The 13,261-nt window shown below is 41.2% G+C and overlaps 1 protein-coding gene across 6 annotated transcripts in view; it reads right to left on the bottom strand.

Moving 5' to 3' along the window:
- The window catches only part of EXT2 (exostosin glycosyltransferase 2), a 120,887-nt gene that overhangs the window by 30,915 nt on the left and 76,711 nt on the right, over positions 1 to 13,261 (bottom strand). For all 6 annotated transcript variants that reach the window (XR_003045152.1, XR_003045153.1, XR_003045154.1 and 3 more), the window contains 2 exons: positions 8,501 to 8,690; positions 4 to 170 (listed from right to left, as the gene is read on the bottom strand). Coding sequence is in view for 2 of the 6 variants with exons in the window: in XM_006908054.2 (XP_006908116.1) it covers positions 4 to 170; positions 8,501 to 8,690 (357 nt within the window). In the remaining 4 variants the exon portion in view is untranslated. The remainder of the gene's footprint in view (positions 1 to 3; positions 171 to 8,500; positions 8,691 to 13,261) is intronic.

Below are 13,261 nucleotides of genomic sequence, written 5' to 3'. Positions count from 1 at the left end.
TACCTCATAACCAAACTGCAGCTCATCAGAGGTCAGCATAATGATATCATCATCGATGGCCAGGACGGCCTCAGTCTCGATTTCATCGTACGGGAAGAAACGGTTACTCAACTTATTTTCAGCTGTCCTCACAACTTTTAATGGAACCCGGATTTTGGGCCAGAGAGACTCTGGGAAAAGAAAAAAACAAGATATTTATCTCTAATAAAGTACTCAGAGTATCATTACCACAAATGAAATGGAAGAATCAATTCAATCCACATGTACGAGTGTGCAAGGGAAATTCTTACAAATGCAGTTTTATAATATATTATAAATATGTCTATCCTCTGTAAGTCCTTACAATGGCACTACTAATTCTCAATACTGCCTTAACCAGAAGGCACAAACTGGCTTCAACTCACAACTGAGAGACAGAGAAGCAAAATGACCAGGATCACAACGACAAGAGAAATCCAGTCTTGACTGCCTCCTTCTCAGGCCCACAGTTTGTTTTTGTTTTTGTTTCTTCCCTCAGCTGTATTGAGGTATAATAATTAGTTGTTCATATTTACACTGTACGATTCAATGAGGTTTTTTTTTTCAGTTATAGTTGTCATACAATGGTATATTAGTTCAGTTGTACAGCATAGTGATTAGTTCTAATGTCAGAATTCTACCACGTCTACAAAATACTTTCCAACAGGTACACGCCAGGTAGAAACCTGCCTGCGGCTCTGCTAGGAAACAGGATGCATGCGTGGAGGAGGTCCGCCCCGACGCGCCCAACTCTGAGCGCGCTCAGGCAGCTTAACCAGGCCGCAGAATGCGCCCCTCACAACACTGTTTCGCCCAACGAGTGCAGCTTCCTGAACTTAGCACTTTATCCACTCGACAGCCCCTCGCCCGTGATTTACCGGGTTTGGCTCTCATCATGTCCAATTTACAGAGTAAATATCAAATTTCTCGGTTCAATTATGTGGGATTTTCTAGCACAGTAAAGAAACACCAACCCATGACTTGCCTGACATTTTCACCATTCTACTTCGAGATGACTGAAGCGATTTAACCGCAGGTTCCTTATTTTAAAATGCTGCATTTAGCATAGCGTGAAATGAATACTTCTTTGGTACAGTACCCCTGTCTGTAGATCTCAGGGTTCTTTACAGAGGGCAGTCTGTTCTTCACACAACACTTGTCAAATGAGAATAGGAAAGCTAGGTATCATACTGTTTCCTAAAAGTCCATCATGTAGTGGTGGAACGATCTAGTTTTTGTGGGTCTGGAAGCCCTAACATGCCCATAGCCACTCCAAAGTCGCCATAATAAAGAGAAGTATGACAGAGGAAAAGTCAGAAGGGAAAAAAAAGCTGTCTTAACTAACTGCAGACAAAATATCTCACTTCCATATATTTTATAGTAAGTCCAAGTACCACATTGTTGGGGCATTACCAGAATCTTGGAAGAAGCCTGTGCAAGTGAGAGGCCCTGTGATTAAAAAAGATATTCACAGCCTTAAATGAGCACAGAGCCTAAAAATGTGGTCAACTCCAAAAAAAGCATGTTTGGAAAAGGACTAAACTGGAGACCAGAAATGATCCTATAGGCTGCTGTCTTTTAATCAATAACAACAGTTAATTATAGTTTCACTCCTGGTACAGAATCACATAATCAATAAATATCTTTGGAACAAATGAGTGGACATAGGACTGAGATACTGGAGACCTGAGTTCTGCCTTACCTATGGGATCTTAGGCAAATCCCTTCTTCTTGGGGTAAGAATAAGCAGCGAGCGCGAGAGAGATCTTTATGAAGCAACTACTATATGCCAGACACTTTAAAGATGCAATGTCATTCAAGCCTCCTGACAACCCTATCGGGCAGAGTTTACAAAGTAGTATTTACAAGGCTCGGAGAGGTTAAGTAACTTGGCCAGGGTTACAGAGTTAATAAATGATAAGGTTAGTATTGGAATCTAAGTCTGTTTAGCATAAAAGACCAAATAGAACCTGTACCATCTATTGCAGCTTGCAAATCTCAAGTTTCTCTAGATCTGGAATAAAACAATGATGTTCAACAATTTTCTCCAGCAACTACCCTTATTATTGTTTGCTTCCCACTCCCTCTTCTAGATAAATAAAATCTCTGTCATAAATCTACTGTCCAAATCCTTACACAACATGAGTCGATCATAATATCTAAAGGAGGTTATAGCCCTACCTACCAGCCCAGTGGTTCTCAAGCTTTTTGGTGCCAGGAATCTTTTGTGCTCTTTAAAACTGTTGAGAACCTCAAAGTTTTTTATGTGTGATACAACACACACACACACACACACACATACACACACTTTATTGTATTAGAAATTAAAACTGAGGGAATTTTAAAACACAAGAATACACAAGCAGATATTCCATTAGCTATTAGAGTGATGACGTTATCCCATGTCACGTAGCTCCGGAAAACTCCACTGTTTACTTGTGAAAGAATAAAAGAGTGGGAAAGGGAGGGTGACTCAGTACTATCATGAAAATAATTTCAACCTCGCAGACCCCCTGAAAGGATCTCAGGGATGTCCAGGGGCCCCTGGACCACACTTGGAGAACTCCTATGCTAGACTCTGTATTCTGATTTGGGTATCACAATATGGGAAAAGTACCAACAACTGAAAAAACAGTTTAGGAGGTGTTATGAGGGTAGTGCAGATACTTGAATCAGGGATATCTATAGAATGTTTAAAGAAACTAAATGTGCAAGTTGTCAATTTATTGCTTCTCAATTTCAATTCACCCTTCATTACCCTGTTTGTGACACTGGAAATGTTTTCCCTTTGTCAGCTGGCCCAGTGCTGAACCCTGTCAGTAGAGGGTGCTGTAGAGACACTTTAGAAGGAAGGGGGCTTTTCTTCCTGGTTCTGGTGTGCTTTTGTTACTTCTTGCTCCTCTAGCACTTGACCAGCAGGTAGGCAGGCAGTGGCATTTATCTCCAGCAAGTTTAAGTTCTAGCTCCAGGGGCAGCTTCCCAGAAAGTCCTGCAGACACCCCAACCAGCTTCCCAGTGAGGTCAGCAGCACCCCCGAGAGCAATTCAGCTGAGGTTCTGTCCGTAGGTGGTTCCGAGGGAGCGCCACTGAAGCCCTCGCCAGTTTCCCAGAAAACTCAGTAACACCTGCTGAGCAGCTTTCTGTTGAATTCTATGGGGTATCGAAGGGGACATTTGGTTTCTTGCTGGCCAGACTTGGCCTGTGGCACCTCAGCAGTGGGCTATAGTCATGCGCTCTCCAACAAGGTTTGAATCTCAGACCTAGGTGGAGAAGGTGCTCTCCCAAATTTACTTCCTGTAATCTTTAGTTCTTTTTACCCCTTAGTCACCAATATCCTGTTACTAGTTAATAATTCTTTATATGAAACTTCTCCTGTTCAAGCTACTGTGTGGTTTCTGTCTCCCACCTGGGCCTTGACGAATACACTAGGGATAACGGAAGGGTTATCAGATGAAAAGGGATTTGTTCTCTGCGGCCTCTAATGGTTAGATCCATGAGCAGGGGCTGGGTGAAAGTCACAGGAAAATTGATTTCGACTCAAAATAAGTAAGAGTTTTCTAATGGTATAAACCGTCTTAAGATGAATGAAATGCCTTCAACAACATAATGTGCCCTTTTACTTGAAATGTACTAACTTAGATCAGATTTGTACTTGACATCAGATGAGAGACCAAACAAGATGCCTCTGAGTCCTAGGATCAGGCAGTTTATATATCACAGAAAGAGCACAGTCTTTAGAAACAGCTTCAAACAGGTGTTCCCCTTACTAGCCATGTGATCTTGAACAAGTCAATCACTTTGAATCTGTCTGACTATGAAGAGGGAATAACAACACCATCTTTCCGTGAATGACTATGAGAATGAACATGAATGTATTTAGCAGCACAGTGCTTGGGACATGGTAGACAACCGCTAAATGTTAGCTGTGATTTCCTTGAAAGTTTGTGTCTATTTACAAAATCAAAGGATTTTTTTTGAACCTTAGGTAGTGATGGCAAGATGGTACATGTTAGATCTGGTGCACTACTCTGACAATACAGAGACATGCCTCCAGCTTGTACCTCCCATGCATGTCCACTTTTGAATAAACAGAATCCCTGCTATTCTAAAAAATCTAACAAAGAGGATGATGTGGGGTACAAATGGAAACACAGAATGAATCATGGCTTTTTTGGAAATGTGATTACTTTCCCTGTTCTGAGTTGGGCCTGGGTGGCCAAAACTCAGCACTGACAAAAAGAGTCTCCATCTCAATGGTCAGCTGTCTAAGAACTATCATTACCACAAGACAGGGCTCTAAATAGAATTCCCAGTTTCTTCACTTCACATTTTTAAATAAAATAGGCCTCCAAGAAAGGGAACCACCATTCTTTCAGGCTTTAGCATCCCTTCTGTGGAGGACAAAGGTAAGGGAGCAGCAATCAAAGAATAACCATTATAATTACTCTTTGCCCTAAAGCATTTAGATAATTCTGATATGGGATTTTGATTCTGTTTTAAAAATCAGGACAGAAGCATGAGGTAGGAAAGAAAAATATAGGTAAGAAAGAAGAGGTTTTTTCCCCTTCCTATTAGTATTTTTGAAAGAATAGATTTACTTTCCTGTCTCTTTGGGTCCCTGACAAGGACCTAGTTGTTCTATACAACCCCAAATCAGAGAACTGATGGAGCACGATGAATTTCCCTGCTGCTAAATGGTAATCTAAATAGGTACAGAGGGGCAAGAGTTTTAGACCCAGAGAGACCTCTGTTTATTTCTGGCTCTGCCGTTTGCAGTGTTGTGACTGAAGCAAATTACTCAACTAATCTGAGCTTCATTTTTAAAAAATGGATATAATAACATCTTTCTTGCAGGACTGTCGTAAGGACAGGAGATAATATGTATAAAGCACTTAGCACAGTTTCTATTCCAGGGATATAAAAAGTATACAATACATGGTTAATAGCATTGTATTATTATCATTTTCACGAATGGATTCTTGTAAAATCTTATGAACTTCACTTCTCTATTGACAACTTGAAGAGGTATGGACAGAGAGATAGAGGTTGACCTCTCAGGATGCAGAAGGAAAAAATGCCATAGCTAGAAATCTTCAGGCTCTACTATTGCTTAACTCAGGCAGGGTCTCTTTCTCCTTACCCCTTTAAATTCTAAATGGAACAGTGTACCCTTGTATCCTGTGCCTCATCCTGTGAATCTGTAGCTGGCAAAATAGAAATGTAACCTTGCATTCACACAAAGAAGTCTACAAACTAGGATTTTTCAAACACACTAAATTTATGAAAAACAAACAACTGAGCCAAGTGACCTGATAACTTTACAGTTATGAGCTTTAGTCCAGCTTAAAGGAGAAAAAGAACTCCTTGTGCTAAGGATTTTTTTTTAAAAAAAACGTATATTGATTAATGGTTTTCTCCATTTTGGATGCCAAGGGAGATGTGAGCAAAGAGAATTTTTCTCCAACTTGGCAAAGGTACCATAAAATGTTCAAGTTGACTGAAGATGACCCCACACCCATCCTGGCAATCACTGTCACAAACACAATCACAGAGCCACAGAATAAATGATATCACCACCACACAGACCTTAAGCCCCCTTCGGGAGTGTTCATGCTGCTTGGTGTACATCTGGTCCCCATCACCCTAATTCCCACAGTCTTCTATGAGTCACCTCAAAAGGAAGGTAGCTGCTGCTTCTACTTCCCTGTTGCCTCTTCTGGGTGGAGCATCCTGACACTCTCAGCCGATCCCATCCTGCCCACTGAGAACTATGACAGCAGCAAGCCCAAGCTGGGGGGGTCCTGAGATGAATTCAAATGTAAAACTGAAATCAGTTAAAAAGAAGGCGGAGGTAAACCTATCTGAAGTGGACAGTGTACCAGCTTCCTTCAGACCGAGGCCAGGGGCCAAGGTAAATAACTCCTAAATCCATCAGGTTTGGAAATTGAAGAGTTGGCGGGGAGGAAGGCAGTGGCTTGCCTTTTTTTCTGACAGAGCTCAAAACCAATGTGACGAAAGCTCACTGGAAATTTCTACTGCCTAGTTTAAGTATCTTCTTAAACTTCAAACCCAGCAATTTAGACTTAAATGTGACCAGAAAAGAAAAAAAGTATTTGGTTGGGTTGGAAAGTGGAAAAAAAAAAAAAAAAAGGTGTGTGTGGCGGGGGAGATTCTGCCTACACTAATCCTCTCAGCAGCAGACACATTAACCACAGTATTTATTTTAGTAAATGTAGAGAAAGTGAAAAACATCATTTTTGCCTCTAACATTTCAAAGCCTTGAACTTTCTTTTTAAAAAATATATATGTTACTAATGCTGTACATGAAAAATAAGATGCCTCTGCTGGCATGAGGGCCAGAGCTGACAGCCCCATTTACCAAGTGAACAAACACCCCACAGAAGATTAAACATGGTTCATGTTCTCCCCAAAGAACCACATCGCCGGAGCCGGAGCCCTGACCTAAAAACCACCATTAGAGGAAAGCTGGTCCAGTCTCTAAACGTGTCAAAATTAGGGCCTCATCATCTGAGGGCTCTCTTTCCTCCCTAGAGCCAAAATATTTCAAAAATAAACTAAAATCTTGGTCAGAAAATTAACCACTACATTTTAGTAGGGTCTACCAAAAATTAAAACTGAATACCCTGCTCCAGAAACCTAGGTTTGTGCTATATTGCGTTCAGTTATGTCAATGGGGGGGCTTGGACCAAGAAGGAAGAAAAAGATTTCTCCTTTCTCATAGTTTGCAATGATACTTGGCCAAAAGAAGTGACTCAAACTCACAATAAATAATTCGCCCTAAGCCCGAAGTTGCTAACCAAGGTTTCTAAGAACCTCCTTTGCGTTTGGCACCAGGCTTTGCAACTCTGCCTCTCTGGGCCGGAGGTGGGTTGGGAAAAGTAGAGGGGCTGAAAGGCTCTCTCTGAAAGCTGGTGGCCTTTGTAAGCAGGAGCAAATACAGGGTGACACGACCGGAGCCGAGGAGGGATACACGGCCTTCTTTTTTTAAACAGGACCTGTCCTTTAAGAGCAAAGAGACTGATTAGCAATGCAGTGCCATCCAATCTGCTGCACTCCAGGGAGAGGCGACTAGAACTGATGAATCCAAGTCAGCTTTCAGAGGTCATCCCCACGTCCCTCCTCACGGATCCTCTTCCTTCCTGTTAGGCTCTTCCTCCCTCCTTCTTAGACGGTGCCAGCACCTTCCCTTTTCTTTACCTCTTTCCTTCTCCTTTATTGAGCATCAGACAAAACAGCAGCAAAACAAAAACAAAAACAAAAAAAACACAAAACAAAACAAACAAAAACACCTAGACACCGAGAAGAAAAAAAACCTTGGCATAAAAAGATAGTTAATAAGAAGATAATTTTTTTTTAAAAAAAGCAGTGTGCATCAGGGGACAATATGGCACATTCTTTTAAAATGCTATTTTGTTTACGCACACACCGTGGCTCCTTAGATCTAAAAAGAAAGTTGATTCTCTCAGAGAACAAAAATCCCACTGAGTGAAAAATTGTAAATGTCTCAGGAGGAACTACAGAATTTTATTGAGGCAAATTCTGATTTGCCTAAGAGACGGAAATACGGTCTTCTTCCGGCCGAGACAACAGACCTACTACTGGTGGTTTCCAGGGCTGACTCTGCTGACTTCGGTATAACCAATTAAAAGGGGATAGTCATAAAAAGTGTAGATACCACTGTCAGGCAATAAACTAGACCTTATCGGTGATAGTGGTGCACATTACAAACTTCAAACCCATTCCTCGCTCTAATCCATCAGAAACTTCCTGGCTTTAATAGGCTATAAAGGGCAAGAGCTTTGAAGTCCCTGGGATTAGGATCAGTAATAGACCAACTGAATGAGAAACTAAATGCAGGTGGAACATGCTCTATGCGTCCTGAATTAAAAACAAATCCAATTAATCAAACAGTCCTCAACCCTAGCTGCCGGCCAGCAGATTGCAGGGGTGGCCAAGGCACGGAACAAAGTGATCAAAGATAAACCAAAGGGAACCTCCTCTCACGAGCGTTCACTTGAGGAACGAATTCGAGGCATGGAGAGGGCATGCTTTGCTGACTTTCTCAGTCAGAGGTGAGGCCATCCTCTTTCGGAAGAAGAACACAGTATCAGAGCCAAGATAAGGATGGAGAAAACTAAGGCCTTTTAAACTGAGTTTTCATGTAAACAGATCGGCTGAGAGGGCTGAGAGAAGCTGAGATCTGTTTTCCCAAGGCTGATGGCCTTTGACCCCACTGATTCCAAAGCCCTCGAACACAGTTAGATGGACCACCGTAGAACGAGAACACAAAAATGGAGACAACAGGGGTCACGTAGCCTCAGAAATGGCATTACTGCTGACAAAGCAGGAAAATTCCTTTAAAACAAAAAATGCACATAATTTAGCCATCCATAATGGATCCAGCTGAGCGTTAAACTAACACTCAAACCAGGCCCTTCCTGAACACATTCCCCACTCTTACCTTCTGGAGGGATTTTATTTTGATTATTCCAGACAACTAGCAGCTTGGATAGACTGGGCACCTTGGACACTTCAGTGATGACCCGGAAGAGACTCTCTACTCGGTCGTAGGTGAGGACGATGGCAGTGAAACCTTGAGACTGCGGTGGGATCAACGGGAGGAAGAGTGGGTTGCTTACGCTACCCCACTTCTGCAAGAAAACAGATTTATGTGGGTCAGAGAAGGATCTAGTAACAGTGGGACTCATTTCCTTCCCAATGTCATCAGCAAACCTGAACATGGGAAGTTTGGCAGCTTTTTTCATGACCGATCCAAGAGCTAAGCAACTGTTCAAAGTCTTCCCTTCCTCGAAATTCATACTGACTTTCTTTAATTAACTTTGGCTCAGATACCATTGAAAACAGAGCAGAGAATTTCGGCAGCTGAGGAGATTTCTAGTTAAACATGGCGGATTAAACACATGCATTTATCTCTATGCCCTCCCCAAACCCACTAAAACGAAAGCTAATAAATATAACATACAAATCTACGACGACAATGGAACAGGAGAAGAGCAGTACTAACACGTTTCTGAAAGACTGAAAGAGGCTAGAGAAGGGACGGCCGAGTAGGAGAACGAGAGCTGAAACCTAAGCAGCTACAAAGGGGGAGCCAGCGAGGTTCAAGGGCAAACTGCTGGACCCCACGAAGGCTCAGGCATTAAGCTCAGCGGGTACCTTGTGAGGGTAAGAGGAATGGGAGGACTGGTGAAAACATGCGTAAGGAACAGTGAGGGACCCAGACTCACAAACCTTCCCTTTGTCCAGCCACGCAGCCGCCCCACCCCGGCTGGAGAGGGAGGTTTACTCTCTGAGAAAATGAAGTTCCAGATCTGAAAACACAGACTCAGCTGAGAGGAAAATGCAGGTTAAAACCTATATTCTGAATGATGAGCCCTACGGCCTTCTCCCCGCTGCAGTTCCCAAAATGTTGGCAGCCTTGGCAGCCATGTGCCTAGCTTGCCACTCCATCATCTTACAGTAAAGCCCTCCAGGCAGTGAGCTTGTCCTCACACAAAGAACTTCTGATCAGGTTCTCAGTGCTTCTCTTTTAATTATGAACAGATCCTAGAATCACAGACATTTCAAGAACTTCTTCAGCATGAATGACAGAAACCAAACGAACAAACAGAAAAACAGGACCTCGGAGGAAACAGAGACAAGAGAAGCAGCAGAAGGAAATTAAAACGATGTCAACAATGAATTACATCCTCAGTGAGAGAAGCTTTCTCATCCGTGAAATAAGAATAAATTGCTATTTGTATTTTAAAAGATCTATCAAAGAACAAGAAAGAACTCTCGGACATTAAAACTTGATACCTTAAAATTTTGTAAAAGGCAAGAATGAAAGATAAAGATAACATAATCCAGTCTGGTGAACAAAAAGACAGATGAAAAACAGGATAGGAGAGATAAGAAAATCCAGGAGGTCCAACATCCATCTAATAGGAGATTCGTGAAAAAGTAAACACAGAATATGGAAGAAACGAAGCTACTAAAGAAACTAAATAAGTTCTTAGAACAGAAGATACGACAGACACAAATTTTCACACACAAAGGGCCCAATAAGTAATATGTACGTAGAATTAAAAAAAAAAAAAAAGACAAAAACCAAACCAAAAGACAAAACGGTGAAACAAAACTACCGCCATATCAAAGCACATCACTTCTGAATGCTGAGAATAAAAAATATGAATAAATAGAACGTGTGAATCTAGGTGATAAGCATGAGAGTTCATTGCTGGTTTGTACATTTGAATTTTTTTTTCAAAATGAAGTTTAAAAAGTAATAAAGGAAATTCAATTTCTTTGCTACCATTAAAATATTAAGTGATTTTTAATGCAGCAATATAAGCAAAAATATTTTTGTACTGATAATAGGAAAAGGTTGTTAAAACATTCTTATATTTTAAAACAGCTTTATTGAGATATAATTCATATGCTATACAATCCGCTCATTTAAAGTATACAATGGTTTTTGGTATATTATGTATGGTTTTTAAAAACTTGTGGTGAAATTTAACATGAAATTTGCTATTGTAACCATTTTAAATATATAATTCAGTGGCATTAATTACATTCACATTCATACGTTATTATGTGAAAATACCAGGACCTAACTTATCTCTGCCAGAAGGTAGGTGAATATGAAATATCCTACCTGTTATGCTGGCTGCTTACACTTCCCTAGTGTCTTTACTGCTTACACTTCCCTAGTGTCTTTACACTTCCCTAGTGTCTAATACTCTGGGATTCCCGAGGTCCCCCATCAACCTCATCCATATCACTGATGGATACCCGTCACCACATACATGACAACAGCTGTTTGCCAGATGTAACAGTGTGGGACAGGAAATGTACACAAACACATGGAATACACATGGGATGGGAACTCAAGGAGACCGAATGGTTTTCCTGGAGTCCTAATGTAATCAGGATATTAAAGCCAAAATGTCCCTAACAGGCCACAATTAGATTTCACAGCCAAGAGACACCGTGGGAAGGCTATCTTGTCAAAGCCGAGTCTCCATTTCCATGACGTCACACTTTGACATTAAGCTGCAGTCTCAGGGAGATGCCTATATTTCAGTATTTGTACCCTAATATCTGATACATTTGTAGGACCATGTTTTAGTTTGCTACCCCAGATCTTATTCTTATCCTCCTGACTTTTATGGAAATTGAAGTCAATAAGTAGCCCTGTGCTTAAATCACAATGAATCCCTAAGGGGTCTCTCTGCCATCACCATCCCAACCCACTCAACTACTCCTCCTGACACAATACTCTCTCATGCTTCAAAAATACCATTTAAATGGAAAAGCAACCAAAAAGATTTTTAAAAGAAGTGTGTTAAATAATTTAATGTGTAATATTGAAACCATCGAGATTTACTGAGTACATACTTTCTAAGCATCAGGTGCTATGCTTTACATTTATTATGTCATCTCAGCCTTACGATGACCCGCAAGACAGATACAGTCATTATTCTCATTTTACAGATGATGAAACTATAGAATTAAAAACAGTGAATGATGTCTTATCATTTCTTTAGCAGTCAAAAGAAAGAAAGGGAAAAGAAGGAAGGGGAGAGAGGGAGGGAGAAAGAGAAGGCAGGAGGGAAGGGAATGAGAGAGAGAGGAAGATAGAGAAAGATGTTCAAGGTCACATAACCTGTAGGTGACAGAGTGGGAAGCAGCCCCTGCTGTCGACTACAGAACACCAGGTGGTGATTGATGGTTCACGGCCCTTCTCCACACCCTCCTGCTCCAAGGCTGGGGTAAGCATCACCATTTTATAGATTTTGGAAACTGGAACTTGGGTAACTCCAGAGTTCATTATTTCTAGCTCTTCTCTGAGACAAAAATGCTGAAAGTTATTTCTCTTTGACAATTAAATCTATGCCAATAAGCAAGAGCCCATCCCACAACTGTGATTTCAGAGGGTTGATGGAATAAAAACACACCAAATATATAATACTGACACAAAAGGAGCATATAAATTTAAAAAGGTAAATACATCTCTAATACAGAAGGAAAAACTATTAAAACTCCAACAAAATAAGGTCTGTTCTTCAGGAGAAGCGGGAAACTGTCAACACATTTGAATGCCTTTGTGACATTAAAAGGAAGGAAAGTTCCCTGAGAGACGCAAAGCTTACTTTCAGAAAATGAACCCCTTAGAGTTTACACTGAGGCGCCCCCCCCGCCGCCCGAAAAGCACTATAGCTCTGATTTCAAGGCCCTGCTAGGCAGAAGGAACTGGGGTCTTTGGCAAGTGACAGACCTGGTCTCATCTCGTATGCTAGCCCCCTTTGGGAAGGGAATGATTATGAGAGGGGAGGAGAGGAAGTAATGGGTGGGTGGGAGGCAGACAGTAACTCATTTTGGTGTTCAATTTTTCCACACTACTCATTTGCATACCAAATAAAGCTTGCAAACTGGAGAAGCAGAAAAGGCTGCACACTGGGGAGACAGAGCACGTCAAGGAGCAGAACAGGGCTGCAGCCTTGCCAACGCTTTCCAATAAAACACAGATGCTGAGGTGAACACGGAGGCGACATAAGCTACTGAGCATATTATTATGATATAGGCTCGATGCTTTACTTTAGGATCCACAACAAGGGATGATGCAGATGACTTCAAAAAGTGAGTGAGCGTGTTTGGAATCAGTTTTGAAAAAGTGAGTCCTTAATCTGAATCCGAGTTCTTTCACTTCCCAGCGGTACAACTCTGACAAAGTACTTAACCTCTCTTGCACCTCGGTTTCCGTACCTATAAAATCACGATACTACTACTACTTTTCGAGGGGGTTTGACTTGACATAATAATTACTTAATTATTAACATTTCTTAATTATTATTTAACAACCCAGAGGTTGTTAACAAAAGTAAATAGGTAATAAATTTAAAGTACCTGACGTGTACAAGCATTCAATAAGTGACAGCCAACAGTGGATCATGTGGGAGGAACAATTTCTCTGGGCTTTATTTTCTGCATGTTTCAAAAGTGGGCTGGAGTAGCCTAAGCAGTGAAGCCTCTTCCAGCACCAAGAATTCTAAATGACATCCTTCTCCCTCTCTGCTTCTACTTTATCATGCTTTAGGGTTCTGCTTTACCTGGCTTCTCTACCTGTACTTCTCCAGATATACTGTTTTTATTTACAACTTTCTCTTTTCCTTCTGATTTATATGTTAACTGTCTTGAAAGCTCCATGAAAGCAGGA

This window comes from Pteropus alecto, unplaced genomic scaffold (assembly GCF_000325575.1).
Source record: "Pteropus alecto unplaced genomic scaffold, ASM32557v1 scaffold71, whole genome shotgun sequence".
NCBI lineage: Eukaryota > Metazoa > Chordata > Mammalia > Chiroptera > Pteropodidae > Pteropus > Pteropus alecto.
This window is presented reverse-complemented; position numbering and strand designations above follow the sequence as displayed.